Raw genomic sequence first — 25,720 nt, forward strand, 5'->3', positions numbered from 1 at the left:
ACTAGTACGTTTTGTTAATTTTTTTCGTCTACTCACGTTGTATTACTTGCCGATGTAATTGAAGTCGGTTTTTTTCGTTTGCTAGCAAATCCAAGTAGTTTATTTTAATTATTGAACTTTATCCAAGAACTTATGAGTTTGTAAGGAAAAAATTGTGTTGACGTATATTGCTTCAATTAATTTTTTAACCATTATAACTCGCAAAAATAAAGGCGTGTATTTTTTCGCCCACTTTGCAGTGAGAAACTGCAAGCATAGCAACAAGTCATCTAGCCTACAATCGAATCCAATGAAAAGAAATTAGCGAGCAGAAGAAACGGAAAGGAATCATTAAACGAACTTTAAAATGCACTTTGGACTTTTGTTGCGGATAATTTACATAGTGACGCTTCTAACGAGAAAGTGACGAGTGGATTGGATCAAATGAGTAAGTAGTAAACTCCTATAGTCAGTCTCACCATCTAGTTTCAAACGGCTCATTGCATCAACCTCCTAGTATTCTCTTTCTAAGGTCCTGATTTAACGAAAACGTATAATAAATATAATATTTTACTACAATCAAAACAAAAAACACATCGCAACACAAAAATGTGATTGTCGTGATCACATGCAAGCAATAAATGGCATCTCTTTTTTCTCACATGAAAATGAAAGTCAAACAGTGTTTTTTTTTAATTTTATATTTTTCGCTCAGTTCTTATTACTTGGCTTTGTCATTAAAATTTTGTACCTAAGCGAATTTCACCATGAAATGGTTAAAAATCTGAGTTTAAAACTTGAGTAGTAAAACTTTGACTTCATTGTTAAACCATTTTTAACCAATCAAAAAAGGGACAAAGTGTTACCTCCGAACTTTTTACTGGAAAGACGAATTTCGATGATTCTTTTGTCAATCGATAGGCGGTGCCAGTCATGCGGTGCCATTAAATTTAATCAAAATCTGAGAAGTAGTTTTTCAGTGATCTTTAATAATGCGTATTTACTTGACAAATTTTTTTGTCTACCTATGTTGCATAACTTGTCGATGTACCTAATTGATTTATTTATTTTTTTCGGTTGTGTATTGCTGTTGGTCCTATCGGCCTTTACAGCGTCACCCGGGTGGCCGGGTACTGAGACCCAGCCGTCCTAATTGATTTTTTTTTCGTATGCGCAATTAATAATACTACTAGCAATTTTATTAATAACACTAGCTCAAAAACGAACTATGATCGGCACTGTATTACGAATCGGCGCTAAATAATTCACGGTTTGTGACTTTAAATTGATGACCAATTGATACATTCATCTTCTTGTATGGCTCCACTACTAAACAATCGGTGTCAGTCGGGTACGTCTTCGGCAAGTTTTATGTGACCATACTGATTAAGTGTGATCAAATTACTTGGTTAATCCAAGTATTTGTAAAATGAATTTAAAGAAAATTTTATATACATTATAAAATAAACGAAGATTAATTTGAAACTTTAATTTTTGTGATTTTATACTTATTTTAACAATGCAACGTCGCATTACTATCGGCTATGAAACATATATAGCTACAAAATACAGACTATAATATATTATTACCTACGTGTTAGAATTGTGTTTGTTGGAAGTTAATTGATAATAAAGAATTTTGAAGTCTCCAAAAATTTACGACATACATTTTTAGCAATTTCAAGAAAATCTTATTAAGTATTAAAGATTTCACTAGAACAAAATTGTATTATAATGTCGCTATCGTTTTCCACATTCTCACATTCTATCACGTATAACAAACATTGAGATGTTACATCTAGTAGCACCTATTTATTGTGCAAATTAAACGATTAGAACTTATTTTGCATCATTTGTGTACGTCCGAATTATTTAAGAATCTACAATTATGTGAAAAAATTACTGCTTCAAAATCGGCCCGTTTTTTGCGAGCTGCAAAGACACAAGAGACATTGGAGCTAAACGTGTAACTTTTGTTTTAGCATTGTTGATAGAAACCGAATGTTAATAAATTCATTTCGTATGAATATAATAGTACAAAAATAGGCCACACATAATTTGGCCAATATCATGTAGAATTAAGAATAAAACAGATTTTAGTGTCTATATTGAAGTTGGCACACAACAATACCAGTTTAAATTAAATTAGGCTGGAAAAATATACTTTGATGTAATTAATTTTTTGAGGTATTTGTAATCGACATTACTAATACTCAATTTTGTATAATTAATAGTATTTTGAATTATTGTGAAATTACAATTATGTTAGTGTTTTGAGGAAAGAAATTGAAATTGTAGGATGCCTTTAGTACTTAAATTAAATTTAGTTAATTCTGGTAATACCTACATTTATATATGATATAATATATCATATAAAGAATGTTTTTTTTCTACATACTTAGTTATAAAATAAGTTACTTCTATCTTAATTTCTGTACTTTTGTGATTAATAAATAAACTAATAAAATTAAACAGATACACTTATGTAATTGTTATGTTAAATATAGCATGATTTTATTGTTACCAAAACTGTACTGATATTAAAAACCGTTAAATCTAAATCTTCAATTGTGTAAATCTTGCAATCAAAATTGGAAGTATTAAATAGTTTATGCAGTTTTTATTGCAGTAAACTTTACTAACAAATTGGATAAAAATGCTTTTTTGAATAATCTGGTCCATGTTGACATATGCAAATGCTGCCTATTGTTGATACTAGTGTAAATGTTAATTTGCAAATTTTTGTTACACTCTTTTTAAGCTAGATTGAATTATTAATTAAATGGAATATAAAATTAAAAAATCAAAATTTAACAGAGGTGTTCTAGACGTAAATTTAATAATTTTTACTTGTGTTATTTTATGACAATTAACACTTTTACTTGTGTTAATTTTATTAAATATTTTTAACGCGATTTTTTTTTAAATACATAAATGATTTTATTTTCAATTTTGTGTATATATATTTAAGAGGTAAAATACACAAAAAAAAAAGAATAGGAAGTTTAAATAAGTTTTTGAAATCACTTACCTGGGACGATTCTGCATATAATATTGACCTCCGAAAATAAAAGCCATGTAAATTCCAACATAGTAAAAAGCCACAGTCCAATTTTCCTTCATCCATTTCCTTGAATTCTGGTGTATGAACTCGTTTTCAAATTCAAAAATGTAGGAATAATTCGGCGTTACGTCTAGATTGTAACTCATCGACGATTCCATTTTGGAATTATTGTCCGTAACTAAATCACCGAATTAAAATAAGAAAGTCACAAATGAGTAAAAACCTTTCACTAATATCACCGGCGAAGGATTAACCTCAAAACTTTTAAGAAGATACTTAGGTGTTATTATATCACAGATGGCTAAAATGTCAATATTTTCAGGGGGCGGTAAGGCGTATTGCCGACAAGACACTATTTCTTGTTATGATTGCGGAATGTTGAAACGATGGATATATATTCGCAATGACGAGGCGTCGGCCCGAGCCCGAACTTAGTTTACTCGTCACAGCCTCAAGACGAAATGATGAATGAACTCAGAATCTACTCACGCCATAGTCACGCCACACATGACACTATTACCAGGGCTGTGAAAACGTTACCAATTAACATATAAAATACCGGTAAATAGCGTAAATTTTTTCCGATACCTTTTGAAACAGAAAAATTATAACAAACAATTAACAGTGGCTTATTTCATATTCGATAATTGTTTTCGAAAATAAAACACAAATGTGCAAACTAAAAAGTAAGCCGAGCGTATTCAGCAATATTTAAAAACCAATAAAAATGATTCTAAAATAATAATATAATCTGTATTTTTCATCCATTGTACGAGCCTAATATTTTTATAAAGATATTATAATTAACGGATGCATTTTAAGGTAACGAACGGTACAGATAAGTAACGTTATATTTATACGAGTTAATACCGGTAAAAAATGTACTGGCGTTATTTGGTAAATAGCGTTATGTTTGCAGAGAAAAATTAACGTTACCGAATGTTAAACGGTATTCTAAGCCCTGACAACCTTAAAATGATTTAAATATTTACAATTCACAATTAAGAATTAAATATTTAGAGATAGTTTTGGTTTAAATATTTATTAGTCTATCAAGAATGTCTGCCAACCAAACATACCAAACTGTTATTTAGTACCAACTTTTTTAAATTTTGACAGTTTCTCACGCACGTTTCCGAACGGATCACACAGTAGAATCAAATAGAATAAAACCACTACGTTTTAAGTAGAATCATAGAATGATAAAGAATTACGTAATCGTTAGATTTAATATAATTGAATACTTTATACAAATTGTCACATTATATATTTGACTAGCCCGTTGGCGCAGTTTGTAGTGACCCTGCTTTCTGTTCCGGGGGTTGTGCGTTCGATTCCTACCCCAAGTCTGGGTGTAATATATGTATTTATTTATGTATTTATATATGTATTATTTATAAGTATGTTTATTGAAAAAAGAAACATGAAGCTGTCGGCTGTTACCTATAACACAAGCATTAAGTTGCTTACTTTATGAACAGACGACCGTGTGTGTATTGTGTAGATATTTATTTATATTGTTTATTTCTTTATTTATACAACATAATTAAGAGTATATTTTAAAGTTCTTGATGTGTTTTTGTGTGAATGATGTGAATTTGCATAGATACAGAATATTTTCTACGCAGAAAGCTATGCGACGTATTTGTTAAGTAAAAAATGAAATCTTTCTTACTTGGCTTGTCTGAAAGAAATGCATTTAAGTTCGCCCACTGTAATGTACATACCGTAAATATCTTAAACTTTACTATGTTTAATGTATTTGATGTAGTTTTGGTGTACAATAAAGTATAAATAAATGTTCTAAGAGTATGTACCGATGTAAATTTACATGACTAGCTATGCTAGTGTTAGTGTATAACTCGAAAACGTTTGGATCTATTAAACTATTTTTTCGAATGTTCGTTGCAGTTTAATCAAGGATCTCGTGAAAAGAAAAATTAGAATTGTTTCACAAGAAAACATAAAAATCATATTTTCCTTTAACGCCAACTTAATCAATGATATAACTCTTCGTGTGAACGAAATGGCATTTATTCTTAATAGTCGAAATGTATCAAAATGATAATAAGTAAGTATAAGAAAATGTGTATTCACCCACATTTTTCATTAATTAGCTAGACTGTAATAAGTATAAAATTATAAAATACTAGTAACCCAATACTGATACTAAATATAAAATATTTGAAATGTAAGCGCAAAAATTGTGTTTATTGACAACATCACATTAGAAACCTCTAAAACTATCAGTGTTCCTCTCAATTACATCAAAATCAGTTGCGTAGTTTTAAAGATCTAAGCATACAAACAGCTCCCTCAAACTCTGCAATTACTCTTTAAAATAACTCTTTAATAGCTGTGTTGTTACGGCAGTAAAGAATATAGCCACCCCCTCTCTTCCCGTGGTCGTAAGAGGCGACTAAGGGATACCACAGTTCCACTAGAACCTTAGAACTTAAAAAGTCGACCAATGGCGGGATAACCATCCTACTGCTGGCTTTGAAATACACAGGCAGAAGACGGGTAGCAGCGTCTGCGACGAAGCTAGCACTACGGTCACCAACCCGCCTGCCCAGCGTGGTGACTATGGGCAACACACATGAATTTACGCCATTTTTGGCGCGAATATGCGGAAGCCTATGTCCAGCAGTGGTCTGCGATAGGCTGAAGTGTGATTATAATATGTAACGTATTATGCTCTGTTTTCTCTGGTTTTATGATGTGCTAAATTGTTTTGCACTAGATAAGCCGTATTTACTTTGCTGAGCTCTTTCATTTATGATGACATTATTTTATATAATTCTAAGTATAGTCTATATTTATTTTATTTTAATTTTTGGTTAAGTGAGCTATAATTTGTGGGAGTGTGTGTTTGGTTGGGTGCTGTCAGTGATGTCACTCCAAGCGAGTGACAATGTGCAGTCACTGAAAATCAGCGTGTGAGACGCTGCGCTCTACCTCAATAAAATACTATTAACAGTTAAGTCTCTCTAAAGTACCATGGTCTGTGTGATTAAATAACCTTAATTCACAAGAATTTATGTCATCCTTTATAAATGCTCGTATTTTTTTTTAAATTATAATTTTGAGTCCAAAACAAACGCCTTATTGTGGTTTACCTACTAGATATACAGCCGCAGAGTTTTGTTGAAAATTTTAAGTTTTTTTAGTATATTCTTTGTTTGTATTTACCACTGCGTCAACGTAAGAGAATAAAGCGACGCCGAAAGACTTATATTTCCGATATGTTTCAATACAAAAATTAATGTAATAAGAAAATAAAAGCAAAATTAAAAATTTTAAAAACTCCCCATCACAATAAATTAACTCTAAAAGCCTACAAATAACATTCTAAACCTATTATAATTATTATCGTCACATATATAAGTTCAAATATTTTAATTTTCGAAGCGTCGCGCGTCGTCGCGCTGGGGGACCGCTAAAGATTGTAAAGTATTTTTTCCAACAACAGCTAAATATTTATTACGAATTACATTTAGGTACGAGCGATCTTACGCACAGCGAGCTCGGTGTGCGCTGTGCGGTACGCGGCGCGAGGGTCGTTGTAATTTGTGACTATAATACACCTGTTTTTCTCACTAAGCAGTAAGCGGTTCCCCGACGCGATGTGAAGATAATAATTATAATAGATTTAGAACGTTATTTTTTAGTTTTTAGAGTTTTTTTTTTGCGGGGATTTAATTTTTTTAATTTTACTTTCATTTTGTCCTTTTTAAAGTGGTATAAATATTTTTAAAGTAGGCATAAATATTAGGAAGGTATTTATAGTGATTAGTTTAAGTTAGTAACTTAGTTAAGTATTAGGTAGATATCATATTAGTTTTAATTTTTTACCAAATTTCGAATCTATAGGACATATGGAAGGTAGTCAGATTCCCTTATCAACTATTAAAGAGCTGAGGATCTTTAAACGGCTGATCTGGTCATGGTTACCTTACCACTTACTTTCAATATCACTGAACTAGCACGGTACCAAATTTCGAATCTATAGTACTTAAGGAAGTTAGTCAGGTCCCCTAATCAACTAGAAAAGAGCTGATTATCTTCAAACGGCTGAACAGTTTTTAATGAGACATTGCTAAGAACACTTGGGTAAAATTATCTATGACACAAAAAAAAACTAAACGAAAATCATCCGTTTGGGCTTTGGGAGCTACAATACCACAGACAGATAGACAGATACACAGTTACAAAGACGCGTTAAACTTATGAAACCCCTCTTTTAATAATATAATTTAAAAAAAAATTTAAAGGTAGGAGGAAAAAAATAAACGCGTGGCAAATTTTTAATTCAAGATCTCTTTTCTCTGTGTATTATATAACCTTATTTTTAGAATTATGTTAAGTATCTGTTTTTAAAATAATAAAAACACTTTCAACAATATAATAATGATTTGAAATGAAACTACACGTCATTTAAACGTACATAATGTATAATAAGTAATTATTACAACGAATATTAGAGTTAAATAATTTCAAGAATTCACTTTGGTTACATATGCGAATGACGCTACAAATACATACTTTATGATAAAAAGATATATAGACATTTAAAATGTGGACAAATTTATTTAAAATTTATTAACAACACTGGAAAAATACTTTAAAAACATTTGAAATTATATTTTTAAAAAATTTAAACATATTTTGAAAACGTTTAAATAATTCTTGACCCAATGGTAATTTCGGATGTGCAGCAAGTGATTCAGTGTTTCCTGCTTCTGAACTATTAATAAACGTATAAGCATAAAATGCTGGTTTAGTTCCAATATTGATAATTCTATGGAAAGTTCCCGAATTCATTATAACTTGGTTTCCTTTACTCAGTTTAAAAGACTGTCCTTGCATAAACTTTGTCTCATCGGGTTCGTAGGCAACCAACCCATCTAACACAGTCATCGTAACATTTGATATTTCAATTGGAATAAATTTCTCTAAATAATATCCTGAAAAAATACTTTTATTATACTAAACTTACGATTATTTGTTTTTATTTCCAAGAGTAAAAGTGCAAAAAATAATGATATGCTACAAAATTTGTTTACCTGGAAAATCGGCAATGAAAGTAACGTCACTATAATCACTCCAAGTATGTACGTCGTCCTTAATATCCTGTAAAATATTTCTCCAATCCAATGCTTCATCGAGCAAAGGCATCAGATATGGTATAGGTTCAAAGGGAGACCAAGACGTATTCAATAAGTCAGTCTTAGGGTCAAACATACGTTGTGTAAATCTTCCGTTCATCGAACACCAAACGTCGATGTAAATTGAAATATCTTCAGAAATATCGTTTCCACGGTTCGAATCTTTCTCTTTGATTTTCTTTATTATATTGTCTTTTAAACATCCTGCATACTGGTAGACCATATCACCATGTCTTGTCCACCTATCGTTTGGTGAATAAATATACGGATCAACGTAAAATTCTTTTTTGCTTTCATTGTCAACAACTTTGACAATGACTGACTCGATTTCCCAAGTATGGACCATCATGTCCCAAGAATAACCATATAGGCCATTTGTCCAATTATTATACCCCTGAAAAGTTAATTTAATGTCAATGTCATTATATTACATTGGATATAATAACAAAATTTATTTCGACACTCCGATCGAGGAGGACTTTTGACAGTTTCGTTAAAACTTTTTAAAAAGGAAAGTGTAACGTTATATCAATCATATTTCTCAACCGTAGGCTAATATGGACTACACGAGAGTAGAAAATGAAAACTGTAGGTTCATTCAAGCCGAAAAGTTATTATAATTACTGTGTAAACTATAAGAATTTTAACAAATCGTTATAAATAACATTATTGTCTTATTAAATATTTTTATTTAAGAAGAGCATTATTTACCGAAATAACGTTCTCAAATTTTTAGATGACACTAATACTGTAAACAAATCATAAGAAGTGTGTCATCGTATTTCACTTTCAAATAAATTATTTTTTAGTACTAAACATAATTATATATTTTTTTCAGCATTCATTAATTTAATTTATAAAGGTAATATGGTATAAGGCTTATACATCTATACCAATATTATAAAACTGAAGAATTTGTTTGTTTGTTTGAAAGCGCTAATCTCAGCAACTACTGGTACAATTTAAAAAAAATCTTTCAGTGTTAGATAGCCCATTTATCGAGGAAGGCTAGAGGTATACATTATAACGCTAAGACCAACAGGAGCGGAGCACCAATAAAGAATGTTTTTTAAATCGTTTTTTTTTTCTTTTGAGAGCTTCCCCTGTGTGCCCTGCGTAAACAGTAAAAGTTTTGCAAAAATCAAGTACCTATAACAGAATTGTTACTATTCCACGTGGACGAAGTCGCAGGCAGAAGCTAGTTTTAAGCAAAACAATAACAATTCATGATGTTTTTTTAGTCTGTTTTATATATCGTTCGGAATTGAAACTACGCTAAGTTTAAATTACAAATGCTGGAATTGGGTTGCCTCTTTGATCTTAGCAATTGGCTGGTGCGCTTTTGCATAGCTCACAGATAATGAAGTTTCGCGGTCTGGACGCTTGTGTTCTACTTTTGAATCGAGTGTATTGTCGTCCGTGTAAAGCGTTCGTTTATTAATTGACACACAACACAACATTATACCACTTTTTAAATACTTGAGGAATATATAAGAAAACTCAAGGAGGTTACACCTCGAATGAGCTGTTAAAAAAACATCGTCATCATTTCAGCCTATTGTAGTCCACTGCTGGACATAGGCCTCCACAAGTTCGCGCCAAAAATGGCGTGAACTCATGTGTTTTACCCATAGACCGTAGGGCTGGCTTTGTCGCACCGAAAACGCTGCTGCCCGTCTTCGGTCTGTGTATTTCAAAGCCAGCTGTTGCATGGTAATCCCGCCATCGGTCGGCTTTTTAAGTTCCAAGGTGGTAGTGGAACTGTGTTATCCCTTACTCGCCTCTTACGACACTCACAGGAAGAGAGGTGGTGGCTATATTCTTACTGCCGTAACGACACAGTAAAACTAATTTATATTAAATTTTTTCTTAAGAGCCTACCTTTGTTATAAAGTGTGAATAAGGCAAGAAAGCTTGAGATAGCACATGTAGGACGATAAACATGAAAGTGATTAGCTTCCGACGTTGGGTATCTTCTCCTGTTGTTGCAGCAACATTAGTTTTCGTATCCAATTCTTTATTTTTTGTATCAAACGACTTTTCTTTTTTTTTCCCTATTTTTTCGCCGTCAATTTTTGTTTCAATGGGATAATTTACGTTAGTATTTTGTTCCTTAATTCTATCAACATCCGACGAACTTTTTGATTTATCTTCATTATGTACACTGTCTACATGTTTTTCTATCTCTTCAACAGCATGATTTTTATGATGAGTTGTATTAATATTAAACTTTTTCGTATATTTGAAAAATTCTCCTTTTACTTTCGACATAACTTTTTCTGCAAAAATTTTTGTTCTTTTTGGCCAGTCAAAAGGATAAAACAGGGGCATTGTTGCTAAGCAGACCCATGGAAACATTCCTGAAATAAAATCACTCGTAATATAAATAAATAATCTATTTAAATAAACTATGAGTAACATAACTAAGTTATGTTTTCTAAAACGTGACTTAATATAGCTGTTTTCGTATTTTGTTGAGCTATTGTATAATTAATTTTAGTGCACAGAGCACCCGTAATGTTTTAAATACATAATTTACAATTTGATTGTCGGAAACCATAAAACTAAGAATAGTTAGTAATTGATAAACAAATAAGAAATTTAAGTTCGAACGTTGTTATAAAAACTTGTATTGTATAGTGTTACGAGTTGTCACTTCACGCCAACGATCGCGGATTCGATTCAAAGGCGTGGTAGATATTTATGTTTGTACAAATATTTGTTTCTGTTTTGGGGAATTTTTGTGTAAATCTTCCACTTGTCCCTTGGAATTAACGTAAAACTTTCGGTGTCAATTGTTATCACAAATACCTGAAAACGATCGATACTCTAAAAAAAGGATATTGCCCGCCGAATAGACAAAGTTTTGGTTTGTAATGGAAGTAGTCTATAGGTACTTGCAAACAATGTCCTAATTAATACATAAGTATGCACATGTTGGAAATCGTTGTCAGATCTTCTTAACTAACCTTCATCTGTGTACAGACTGTATCATCACTTGTATTAATTACCATAAAATCACAATAATTTAAACGTAAATAAAAACATAAGACGTTACCTCTATTAAGTAAGGAAAATTTTATAACTAAATAATTAGAGTACGATTGTTATACTAAGTAACATAAATTAATTTTGTTTTTTCGAATCATCTGTTCACAATATTATTATACAGAAAAATATTTTGTTTACATTAATCAAAAAAAGTTTTATTTTTAGTTTTCATTGTTTATTGTTCATCACACGCTAAAAAACGTAATCGGTGATTTGTTCCAAATAACTCAAATTAAAATTGTGTATTTAATAATAATAAAGGTGGTAACTAACTGTATAATAAATTTACATATCATTTACATTATATCCCGTACAAATACTTTTAACTAACCATAAAAATCCCAATATATTAATTTTATTAAGGTAGTCTCAAAATTTGGACCAGCCCGAATGGGGATGTACCTCAACCTTACAGAAGATCACAGCTAAATAAAACTGCTCTACTACTGCTCTACCTACTTGAGTAGGGTTGCGTTTCTGTGGTGAGTAAGGTGGCCAGAGCTCTTGGGGGGGGGAGGGGGGGTCAGGGTAAGGGTTAGCAACGCGCTTGTAATTATCCTGGCGTTACAGGCGTCTTTAACCTACGGTATCCGCTTACAATCAGGTCAGTTGTACGCTTATTTACTGATCTAGGGGTATAAAAAAAGTTTATATATGTACATTAAGACCCAATGAAATTTATCCTCCAAATAAAAAAAAGCTTTTTGCTAAAATTATTGATTTACGAAAAAAATAAAAAACATATATGAGTAAATATATATTTGCAAACGCATGAAGCATAGTTTATATGAGAGTAAGAGCAAATCATAAAAGTACAAAGCACTCGTCAGTGTAAAATATACTAAAGCAATAAAAAAATATCTTAGTTGTGTAATGAAACAACTTTTTCGGAGGACCAGCCCCCCGTGGCCATGGTTGCTGTAAAGTATCCGAAACGTCGGGCATTTAAAAAACTTTATTAACCGCGATAAAAACCCGAAAAAGTTGTTTCATTATAATGAGTGAAATCCGCGTAAAAAATATAAAAAGCGAAAATAAAACTTCAAAAGAATGGTATTACCTATTTTTTAAACGAATATGACAAAAGCACAATTTGAACAAAATATAGTATAAAATCAAACTAAGATATTTAAAAGGTCACTACAGCAAAAAAAAAACGATATCTACTTCCAAATTTCAACATTAACAATTGAAATTATAATTTATCACTGATATTTTTATCGTGAAACGGCAAATTCGGTTTTAATGCACAAGTATGTAAGTATACGCCATTCTAAAACTTAAACAACACAAACCGATTCTAAAAAGCCTGCTGTTCATAAGATGAAAGAGAGCGCAGAGGATCATAGCGACGTGCCGAGTCCGAGACCACATCATCCATATTGCCACGGTGAGGTCGAATGTGAACACGAACCAGTGAACTATGATATAATCTATTTGTGGAACCGTTAAGAATAATCTGAAAAGACAAAATTATTTCAAATTCTAACAACCACTGCTCTTTTTTAAGCGACGTCAAAAAAGTAGGAGGTTCTCAATTTAACATTTTTATGTTTGTTAGCTGATAGTAATTTTTTTACTGGATGTACCGAATTTTGATGATTCTTTTAGAACCAAACCTTATTTTATTTAAATTCATTTCTTTTCTTGACTAAATTTTAATTTAAAGTATTGCATGTGAAATATTTTTTTCTTAAATTTCATTCATGGGAGTGACTGATGGTGTTATCGCGAGGTACAGATGTGCGAGAGAACAAAATCAGACCTCAATCACCACTTCAGCCTATCAAAGTCCACTGCTGGACATAGGCCTCCACAAGTTCGCGCCAAAAATGGCGTATATTCACCACGCTGGGCAGGTGGGTTGGTGACGCACCGATGACGCTGTTGCTCGTCTTCGGTCTGTGTATTTCAAAGCCAGCAGTTGGATGGTTGTCAAGCCATCGGTCGGCTTTTTAAGTTCCAATGTGGTAGTAGAACTTTATTATCCCTTAGTCGCTTCTTACGACACCCATGGGAAGAGAGGGGGTGGTGGTCTTTAATGCCGTAGCCACATAGCCAATGTTTGAATGTTATACTATGATACATTATTGTATATGTGCACAAATATCCGTCTGAGCGGGAATCGAACCCGTAACCGCCGGTATTTAAGCGCCTATACAGTACACGTACTATGTGTATTTTTAAGTAAATATTCAAAATTCACAATTATATATCCTAGTATGCTCTGATCAACGACTTACAGAGCAGTTTATGCCGCAGAAGATTTGTATATCGTAAAGATATAAGTATATTAGGATCCTACAAAGCGCTTTGCTTTTCGGGTAAAACCTTTTAGCACGGTCTAATGGCGTTTGTGTCTCAGTGAAAGAAGATAATAATATACATATGTCTTGTACTCATAACACACATAATGAGTCCTTCAAGCAAAAAACAAACCCTCCGCTAAAAGATCATCAACCAAAGCGTACAATAAATATGGCGTAAATGTAGATACATAAAGCGATTTTAACAATAACAATATATCTATTCAAGACCAAAACCAGTATCAGTTACAATATCTTTACAAAAACTAATAATATTCCATCAAAAACATAGACGAGGAATGAGAGCCAAGCTAATATCGAAGAATGCGTCGTTTTCGACTTCACCGCCAAAAGAATTGAGATCTAAATGGGTGCCAAATTTTGTTTTCACTCGGGATGTAAATCAAGTCCAAGATTTGACTTGGCTATTTTTTACCAACATCAAATCAAATGATCAACCTAACAGTATAAATCCAATACAAACAGGAAGTACACCAACTTGCAAATATAATACATCCAGTATGTAAAATAATTAATTTAGGATATTCGGGTATTATGTAATATTCATATTCATGTATGTAATGTCATGTAATATTTATATTCAACAATTTTTTTTAATGATCTAGTCATTTTAAGACATATATTTCATTTTTATAAACAGGGTTGAAAATATTTTGCGTTTTACCAACCAGTTTTTTAATGTTTGTTTCACATATGACGCAGGTTGTAGCAGGCATGTTATTACATATGACGCAGGTTATGGCAGGCATGTTATTACATATGACGCAGGTTATGGCAGGCATGTTTTTGCTTTAAATGCCATGTTATCAAAAAAAAAAAAAAAAAAAAATCATCCAATAATTTTCGACTTACAAGTTACGTACAACAAATTGCCAAATGTGGTTAATTCGATAAATATTATTATTGCTCATTTCTCGCTTACGATTACTTAACTAAATTGTATTATTCAACTAATTATTATTTATGAGCTACTATGCTTGTACTTACTTGAAAGGGCTAAATACCCAGTGCTCGCTGAGATTCTGCACGGAGTATCCTGTCAACCATTCAGCTGTTCCCTTTTTCATACCCGCCATGAAGTATAGAATGAAAAATTGATACTTCAGAATAAAATAATTCCAATATGGTACCGTTTTCTTCGACAAAGAGGGATCCAGATAGGAATCTAATGACCTAAAAATAATAATTTATAAGCTTGGTAAGTGATTAATACCTTATAATTAAGTGTAGTGAAGATGAGATGAGTTGTAGCGGTTTGAGCTTTTGTTGTAATAGAATTTTTTTTAAATTTCCACGTTTTATGTACGCCACTAAAGAAATAATGAAAATTATTTTAAAAGACGATTTAAACAAAAACTTCTTTCTAAGCTATTTTATAGTTCAGAAACGATAAATCGATTTTGAACTATTACTATACTGGTTTTAATATCATCGTTAGTCTACTACAGGTACATTTAATGATATTTTGAAGTGTATGACGCTCATTTTCCACTTTACCTGGAAATTATTAAGATTTTTGCTTTTGATATCGATTAGTTATTTTTAGTGCTTACACAAATATTTACAGATCATAGATATAGATTCTAAATCAGATATAGATGGATGTATTTTGTGTGAGGAATTCATAAATCTAAAATCGTTTTGCCCCCATCAAGTTTTATTATATATAAAAGATTGCAACTTACAAGAATTTTATTTAAATGTATGGATAGCGTTGCGAATATTATTGACTATACCTGTAACAGTTGCTAATGGAGTGAAGAGTTCTAAGCTTAAGCTTGTAAAAAACCTATTCGCAATTTATACTATTTCAATCTTGACTGTCAAAAATTATATTGCAGAAAACGTCGACTTTATTTTATTTATTTATTTTATACTTTATTGTACACCACAAACATATTATAAAATAAAGCTTAAAGATCGTCCGTAATATTTTATATGTGTTACCTTAGATTTATTTACTAGTTGTACCGATTTTGATAATTCTTTTTCTAACTGAAAGCTATTTCTTGTCAAGTGGTCTCATAAAATTTTTCTCGAGATCTGACTAGTACTTTTGAGTTATTCCTAATAATGCGTATTTAATTTCCTTTTTTCGTCTACCTGGATTTTATTATTTGTCAATTTAAAGAAAAGTTAGTTTTTTTCGATTGCGACCAAACAAAATTATTTATTATTATTTTCCTGCTGCCGATTTAGCGGTGTACGGGGGAAAAATACAGGTGAATATAATATAATTCTAAAAAATAAACATTTTGGTTTCGTTTGCTCTGGAAAGGATCACTATAGGTAATAAAGTTTTTATGAATACCTCTCAAGTAGAGACTTTGATCAGTTACAATTTTATCATATGACTAGCTGACCCCACAAACGTTGTTTCGCCAAATATGTTATTAGCCCCCTTAATCCCGCCCTATAGCTTAAAGTTATGAAAAATAGATGTTGGCCGATTCTCAGACCTACCCGATATGCACACAGAATTTCATAAAAATCGGTCCACTCGTTTCGGAGGAGTATTTTTACTAACATTGTGACACGAGATATTTATATATAAGATGTATCACATATTTACTTAAGTTGTAACTACGTTTATATAAAATTAATCATAAAAATTATGTCATGGTGATTAATTATTTTATATAATATATACTAATATTATAAAGATGAAAAGTTTGTTTGCTTGTTTGTTTAAAAGCGGTAATCGAATGTGAAATGCGAATTGATTACCAAGAGCATTGCTGACGCTAACCCCGTTATTAGACAACGCATCCTCAAAAGCTCTATTTTACTCACCACACAAGGTTTGATTGAGAGCTTTATTATTCTTTATTCATTTGTAAACTTTCCCAGTAGGCTGCTCCCGATTGAAAACGAGGTATTTTCTTTTATGTTTACCGTATACGACAAATATTTAAAGTTATTCATTCGTGTCTATCACAGGTTAAACGAGAGAAAAATGCGAAAATTTGTCAGATTTAGGGCTCTTCCAATGGCTTATACCTCCCATAAAATATTTTTAATACACCTCCTATCTCGTTTTGTAAATATATACTCATCTGTCATAAAAGATTTTAGCACTCTTTTATGAGGCAGGGCACAGCAGTAAATACCTTGCATAAAATTTGGAGCAGTCCGAATGAAGATATAACTAAAACTTTGGTAAGATGACAGCTAAATGCCACTATTTTGGGGAAGGGTCGAGGTTATGATCGGCAACGTTGCACTGCTCCTAGTGTTGCAGGCATCCATAGGCTACGGTATCCGCGTACCATCAGGCGTTAATATTATAGTTAAGTTGCATACAATTATATAACGTTAGTATTCAAGTGTACCTATTCAATATAAAAATTGTCTTATTCTTTAGTTTATGCACCGATTATCACATTGTTGTGCTCTCGACTGTACAAATGCAAAATTCTACAAAAATTAGAATATATAAAAAGGACGAACGATGCTAATGTAGGTACCAACAATTTAATCTTACTCTTGATCTATAGGTGTGAAATCTCAATTCTCATTGAGAATGTTCAAGAGTTTATTTTTTCTCAGAATAACGTCCTCTTAAAAAACTAACTATCATCATATAGGTTATTTGATTTAGGTATGACTGATTAATTGATTATACATCAGCGCACTGTTAATCTTATCTAATACGATTTTCATGAAATTTAGTATGAAAGGGATTTCGGGGGCGACAAATCGATATAATCCTAGATTAATTTTTAGAAAATGTCGTTTTATCCTTGTTTTTAGGCAATGGAAAAATGGCTGCAATATCGTTACAATACGAAGTTTAATTTCGCAATTGTCAATAAAGCTGTACTAGCTCAGGTGGGTAATCGGCCGGTCGGGGTCGACCGAGAAGACCACGGTTCAAATCCCCATTTTTCCATATCGGTTATTTTTTTCCTCTTTTTCTAATTGCACTCATGATTTTTTTATTCAAATAACCAGTTCAAATTTTTTATTATTGTGTCTGTAAAATCGAAAAATATTATTCATATTTTATCAATATGTAATTCGTATTTAAATATGATTTCCATAAAACACAATTTACTAAAAATACCGAGCTAATCTCGGTCACCCAGGTACTAGATAAATTAAAAAGCACATTTTTGTCGTAATGAAGTAAAGAAATATTGTAGATATAGTTTACGATTTTTATGGTTATTTTTAACATACACTTATTGTTAGTATTTTAGCAGTGATGCTTATTTAAACAAAAAGACATTTTTGAAAATTATAAAATAATGTAGGTACTAGTGGTCGCCCAGTGGTCGAAATTCGATCATAATTAATTTAAATTATAAGTTTGAAAACTTTATTAATTTTCTGTTGACAAAGACTATATAAATTTCCATAATAATACAAAAAATAATAAACAAAAGAGTATACGTGCGTGTGTGTCAAATACATGGTAGTGTGTGTAACGTTTTTTTATTGATTTAATGTATTTTTTACGCATAAATTAAAAAAAAATAGCTTTCTGCACTCCTTCTCTAATATAGTGTGCGAAATTTCACATTCCTCTGTCCGCCCAATTTTCGTAAAAAGGGGTACAAAGTTTTTGCTTCACGTATAATAGGTACGTGGTTTTAAATCAAGTCAATATTTATTTGTAAAAAAAAAAACGCAAGTCCCATTTTACGATATCTACTACTGTAAAGGACTGAAATTTAGTTAAAACTATCTATGTGTGTACATACCATCTACTGTTGTACATTTATCGTAGAATATAGTTTAAGCAAACTTGTTACATTATCGATATTATATTTCAAGCTTCGTCATCGGCATTACTACTTACAAAACACTACTTGTACACACTACTTTACAAAAGTATTAAATATTATATCCTTTAGGTACGGTGTATGAAAATTTACATGCAGTAAACGACGGAGGTAAGAAGTTAAGGTGGATTTTAGAACCGTGCGTGTTTTCCGAAGTCCAGTAAGGTGACCAATAAGGGTATACCAGAAACATTTATTAGTATAAATGTTTCGGTCTATGTGTATGTCCTGTGAAATGTCAATACTGGATGATTAATTCTTGACTATGCTGATACTTGTTTTCTCGAACTTAAGGGAGACAAATTAAATAAACATGAGCGTCTCCAGAATCTTTGTATACGGTTCATATTTGGTCTTCACAAACATTTCTGTGTTTCCAGAAAATTATAACCTGGGGATCTTTAAGTCGCGAGTGAATAGGTTACTTCTAGGTAAGCGTGCTCCATCTTAGACCGCATTTTCACTTATCATCAGGTGAAATAGTGGTCAAACGCAAGCCTATCATTGTATAAAAATAAAATGACCATGTCTCCTATTTTCGCAATCGGTTAAAAGTATTTAATCTATATAAAATTTTAAAGGGACAGATTTTTATTGTTTGTTTGATCCGCTGGTTATCATAGATGATTATAAATTTGTGTTAATAATATAAGGATGCAAAGAAGCGAAACAGTGTGCATAAACGAATGATAAAGGATGAAGATGAGAGAAGGAAAGAGTGTGTTACCAGTAGCAGTTGGCCTCGGTCGTAGTAAGTAGTAAGGCGACCACGCCGAATAAGTAGCTGTGATTGTTCCAGTAGCTCTTTTCAATCAGGAATAGATACCAGTAACTTAACGTGAATACTGACGCACTCAAGCGATACTTGTAGCCCAGCGTCATGCCTAAAGCTCCTAAAAATGACATTTAATATTATTTAAATATGTCACAACTTGTTAAATTATTCTCTCTTTAATTTTATTACGGTCACCAACCCGCCTGCCCAGCGTGGTGACTATGGGCAAAACACATGAGTTCACGTTATTTTTGGCGTAAGCTTGTGGAGGCCTATGTCCAGCAGTGGACTGTATAGGCTGTAATGATGATAATTTTATTACTCTCTCATAACTTGTTAAACCTTTTAAGCTATTTTATAGCTTTTATCGCAGACTTTGAGCGCGGCGACCGAATCAAGAAATCCCGTAACGTAAATAAAACCTAACACCCCCTACTCCGCCTGCCATGTAGCTCGGCTGAGCGTTCGTTTGTATGTATATGGTACGACTGTACGAAGCTCGCACGGATCGAGACGAGCTGCTCCATGTATTGTAAGATAATAAAAATATTTTAAACGATATTAACTTCTCATTTATTCAATAAAAGAAAAAAGGTCATAACGCTCAAAAAGTGTAACTTGAATTAATATGAAAGAAAAAAAAATACTGTAAAAATAAAACATAAAAAAATATATAATTGCATAAGTTGATAAAAAATGCTATGCAATAGCTTTACCGCGGCAGTCCCCGAGAGCCACGGGGTTTTTTTTTTCGGAAAGTTGTAAACGATATGCTATGACAAGTATGAAATTGCATTTACCGAATTACATGTATGTCATAACTATAAAAAAATAAAATAAAGATTTTACATTCAATTGCCCCCAGTACGATGAAATCCTATATCCCCAGCGTCGTGTTGTATGTGTTCAGAACACAAATCACAAATAGTGTGTATGTAATATCTAATTATGAGTTTTATGATTAAAAACATAACCTTACCTAAACCTAATAAAAAAATGTATTTTGTTGATGTCAATCATAAACTATAATACATAAGAAATATTGATAAAAAAAAGTATTATATAGTTAGGCTATATAGCTTAGGATAGCGCGACAAGTCGGCGGACTAATCTTTCAATCCCGTTCCCTTCTCAACTAATTCATACAAATACTGCTAATATTTGCTTATTTTTTTTTTGCTAACACTTATTTATGTCCTGACGCATTGGCGCAGCGGTTTAAGTATTGGCTGTCGCGCTAGCGGTCACGGGTTCCATCCCCGCACATCACAAACATTTGTATAAGCCATATAGATGTTTGTCGTGGTCTGGGCATTTGTGCTTTTGTATGTGTGTGTTTCTGGACCCCCGACACAGGAGAAAATCCTACTGGGGGAGTTAAGTGTGAAGTTTTTATTTATTTATGGTTGTTATGTAGGCCCTAGGAAACTTAAGTTATAGAAGATACGTACCGAGCCACAGTGCCGCATACACTAAAGCCATATAGGGCATAGGGATAGCGATAATGAATTTTATAAGTGGAAAGTGACAGACCATAGGGTCACCCCATCGTTTGTCCATAATAGAACCTCCGCGCTCATCTGGTATATCGAACAACATAGCCAGTCCTGTAAGTTGAAAGAATTATTAACAAAAACTTCGGTATAGATTATAACATAAAGCGTAAAAGAAATCGTTTTAGAATATCTTTTACGAACTTAGACTTTTTTTAATTCATAATCTAATATTTGCTGTTATAAAAAATATTTTATGTTAAATTTAAGCAATTCCAATTGCAAGTAGGTAGATAAAACTAATAAAAATTATTTTTGCTTTAATTTTTATATTTTATAAAAATAATGAACTACAGCAAGTTAGCTCAAGGGATATAATATAATGAAGAACGGCTAGATATTAATAGATCCACAAAGCTCGTCCAGACAAGATCCTTGTGGATCTTGTCTATAATAGATATAGATAGATTGTGATCTATAAAATCAATAATAAGAAATAATTAAAAGATAATAAAGATAAATTATGAAAAATATTTTTCAATTTTACCAATATAATAATAAAAAGAAGAACTGTCTATATAAATAAAAAATCATGAGTGCAATTAGGAAAAAAAATATCGATCTGGAAACACGAGGATTTGAACCGTGGTCTTCTCCGATCGGCCGATTTTCCACCTGAGCTATTAGCTTTTGACGATTGCGAAATTTACCTTCGTATTCTAATTGCACTCATGATTTTTTGTTGGTAAAATCGGAAAATATTATTCATGTTTTATCAATATGTAATTCGTTTATAAATATGATTTCCAAATAACACGATTTACTAATAAGCATAACTGTGTTTGCAGGCAAAGGAAAATAAACCGACTTCAATTATATCGACAAGTAATACAACGTAGGTAGACGAAAAATTTGTCAAGTAAATACGCATTATTAGAAAAAGATTACCTACTCTAAAAGTTGTAATCAGATCTCGATGAAATTTAAATGTGACCACACGATGAACATCAGCTTTCGATTAAATTAAAAATTATCAAAATCGATACACCCAGTAAAAAGTTATTGCGGATTTTTGAGAGTTTTCCTCGATTTCTCTGGGATCCCATCATCAGATCCTGGTTTCCTTATCATGGTACCAAACTAGGGATATCCCCTTTCCAACAAAAAAAGAATTATCAAAATCGGTACATCCAGTAGAAAGTTATGCGGTATAATACAACGTAGGTCGACGAAAAAAGCGTCAAATAAAAACGCATTATTAGATATAACCCGAAAAGTAGTTGTTAGATCTCAAATAAATTTAAATGGGACCAATTGACACACACCACCTTTCGATTAAAAAAAAAATTTGTCGAAATCGGTCCACCTGGTCAAAAGTTCTGATGTAATATACATAAAAAAAAATACAGTCGAATTGAGAACCTCCTCCTTTTTTGGAAGTCGGTTAAAAATTAATATATTTCAAAAAGTTCATAAGAATTTTTTGGAATAAACTAGTATAAGAACTAGTATAAACTAGTTCATATTCTAGTTTTGTACAAATAAAGTTTTTATAATTTTAAATTATATTAAAATACATGCTTTTATGTAATTTAAATAATGTAACGCTAAGGCCAATCTTATTATCTATGAAATTGTCAAGGCAAGTTTAATATTTTTGATAAGAATTTCTACTAAATTGAAGACAATACCATCACTTCACCTTGCAAACATGTTTTATATGATATATCCAACACTACTTGTATCCAATGATACCTACTTAGGTATTATATCGGAAAAAATAAAATAATTTTTGGAGTCACGTCCGTTGGATTATTCATTAGATTCGAAGATTGCTTCGAAAATTTAAACTAGCAACAATTTACGAATTTTTCTTATGACTTTTTACTTCCTTGCTAGAGTAAGTTTTTGCTCATTTATGGAGAAGTATAATTGTAAATTTGTGTCCATAATAATTAATAATTCGGCATCACTGAACTAATAACAACTTTTTTTTGAAACATTCTAAATATATATAATAAAAAAAGTTCTTTATTTTACAATTTTTAATTAAGTATATGTCTTCGTCTCGTCTACCGTTACATAATAATATTAACTAAGTTTTCTTTCGTGACATGTAAAGCCAAAAATTCACTAAAGCAATGTAACGTCTCTCTCTAATTTATAATAACTAGCGACCCGCCCTGGATTCGCACGGTTGCAAGAACTATCAGTGTTCCTCTACTATATTATGCATTTATTATACATATAAACCTTCCTCTGGAATCACTCTATTTACTATAGAAAACCGTATCAAAATCCGTTGCGTAGTTTTAAAGATCTAAGCATACAGACAGTGGGAAGCGACTTTGTTTTATACTATGAATGATATGTAGCTGACACAACTTAAAATTATTGACGTATTTCAACAAAATTAATGTTCTCATATAACGAGCAATTTTATAACGTACAATCTATAATATAAAAATGAGTCGCTGAATGTGTTGCTAAGCGCAAAACTCGAGAACGGTTGGACCGATTTCGCTAATTCTTTTTTTAAATATTCCTTGAAGTACGAGGATGGTTCTTACGGAGAGAAAAATTCAAAAAAAAAAAAAAAAAATTAAATTTCCTGAAAAAGTCTAAAAACAACACTTTTCTATACTCCCATACAAAAGATTTGTGATAATACTTAAAAGTCACTGTTAGGCGATACGAAGTTCGCCGGGTCAGCTAGTTACTCATAAAGATCGTGTTCAAATCGTACAAAGCTAAAACTAATTTTCATTTGTACTTAAATCTTATTAAGAAAATTATAAATGGTTCAAAGACAAAAAAATAATACTTATAACTCGACACGGTCCGTAAACCAAGAAAAATATCGTATAGATATACGTATAAATACAGACATTTTACAAGTATACACGTTTAGAAGCGAGTTTATATAATACCATCTTAAATATATGAATTTACCGAATAAAATCCTTGTGATCGCCAAACTGGAGGAATCCTTGGGTCTGTATAAATAGTTGATAAGCTTGGCTAAAGTAAGTTGTGTCATATGAAAACCGAATTGTTCTTGAAATTTTCCATCGATATTCGTATACAAGCATTCGACCCATGTTCTGATTTTCTTCCCTAGAAATAAATTAGTAAAAATAATCTCAGGGACGTAAATTTTGTATTGTACATGTATGGTTTTTTACTTACATAGTAGGAGTAAGGCTTTGCTCATGGTTTGTACACACTGAACACAAAACGAAGACTGTGGTGAATAGGGGTTGATGGGCTACGTCATTTAATTTAAAATATTAAGTTATGAAACAATTTGTCGAAGCAATTATGTATGAGCACAAAGTTGAGCAAATATGAGCTTCCATGTCATTGGTTGCATAATCGTGCGTCAAGGTAAATTAGTGTTGGTTTAGTTTAGATTATACAAATTTATGCGTAAATAAATCTAAACATAATTGTGTCTAATACGTATACTGTTGCATATATGTATGGAATCATGAATAAACACTTAAAGACTTACACAATTTTTACATGTGACTTTATTTGCGTTGCTTGTTATATTAAAGATGTTTATATGCAGAGGGAGACTACTAAAAAAAATAATGATACATAGGTATATAATTTTCTTAATACATAAAAGTCAAATATCTAAAAAAGAGATGTTTCATTCCTCTCCTACATCGTCACAATAATTTTGTAACCGCCTATAAAATAATTTATGACAACTTTTTTTGCGCTTCAATTTCTTTAGATAGATTCACCAAATTAAATTTATTTACATATAGAGTGATACATTATATCTATTTTATATTTCAATTTAAATGATAATGACACAATGTCGTGCTTACATTGATAAATTATTTTTTACCTCTCGCTTGTGATATTTTGATGTGGGACGTAAGTCACAATTTTCTCAATATTTGATTTCAAATGAACATGATTATTCTCAACATAATGGCATCGTTATTCAATAATGCAAATCTTTAATCCTTTTATATTTATGTTCGTTATTATGTATATCTAAATGTTTCTTATTTAAGTTTTTTATTATTATATTATTTGTTAGAATGTTCGAGTAAAACTAATGTTTAAACATAAAAATAAGCGTTTCAATTGTGTGTAGAGGAGGTATTAAGTCTCCCTTTTCTACATGGATGACGTCAAAATGCTGACGGTACTGCGAAGTGCTGTAGTAATTAACGTTATCATTACTGAATTCAGGGATATTATCATTTGGGACAGCTGATTAAAGTTCTATGGAGCTATTTGTTGGGGGTCAAAATTGTCCGAGCTTATGACGGCTGAGTAATGTCCACCCTCTTGTACACCTTTGACGTGTTCAGAAAGACTTGAACCAAACCCGGACACAAGAATTCGTACGCTCATGACTCATCGGTTATCACTGTTCATCTCACGGGAATGTTTTGGGTCGAGGTGCTTTAGATGCCATGTCAGTCGCCAAGGAAACAAATTCAGTGCCAGATAAGCCGGGTCAAGGATTTGGCTACTTGCTTAATATCAATGTAAAGAATTTATTGAATTTTTGTTCACCTGGTGCGAGCTATGACCATCAAATAGAAAATTTGTTAAATATAATGTTTGGCAATAAAAAAAAAAACTGATTGTTATAAGATATGAATTAATTAGTAATATCATTGATGACCTTGCTCCTAAATATTTTTCACAATGCGATGAGAGTGGATTCTTTTCCAGATTTGTTAAACTATAGTAAATTTTTACTACTTTTTAAAAAGGGAAATCATAGCGATTCTCGTAATTATAGTCCCATTTCAATCAAAACTTTTTATAAAATTATACTAAATTAACTTCTTTTCCATTTTAAAGTTAACGGCGTTTTTTTACAGTGAACAATACGATTTCACTAGAGGTCACTCGACAACAGATGGTATGGCACTTATCAAGCGAAGCTTCAGGTTCAGAAGGTAACAAAATGCTATTGGTGTATTTTGTGACTTATCATAGACATTTGATTACGTGTACCGTGACATTCTATTAAGTTAACTTGAGTAAGTATTACGGTGTTAATGGTGAAGCTCTTAATCTTATTCCTTCATATCTCTC

The 25,720-nt window shown here is 31.7% G+C and overlaps 1 protein-coding gene across 1 annotated transcript; it reads right to left on the reverse strand.

Annotated features, from left to right (window-relative positions):
• Positions 1-675: 675 nt before the first annotated feature.
• Positions 676-23,858, reverse strand: LOC123654482 (vitamin K-dependent gamma-carboxylase). Its single transcript, XM_045590382.1, has 10 exons — positions 23,834-23,858; positions 23,597-23,761; positions 20,603-20,758; positions 19,104-19,269; positions 14,577-14,762; positions 12,558-12,721; positions 10,093-10,571; positions 8,110-8,605; positions 7,667-8,010; positions 676-1,787 (listed from the first exon to the last, which is right to left on the reverse strand). The coding sequence occupies exons 1-10, from the start codon at positions 23,856-23,858 to the stop codon at positions 1,674-1,676; spliced, it is 2,295 nt and encodes a 764-aa protein (XP_045446338.1). The 3' UTR covers positions 676-1,673.
• Positions 23,859-25,720: the final 1,862 nt, after the last annotated feature.

The sequence above is a fragment of the Melitaea cinxia genome, chromosome 6 (assembly GCF_905220565.1).
Source record: "Melitaea cinxia chromosome 6, ilMelCinx1.1, whole genome shotgun sequence".
Lineage (NCBI taxonomy): Eukaryota > Metazoa > Arthropoda > Insecta > Lepidoptera > Nymphalidae > Melitaea > Melitaea cinxia.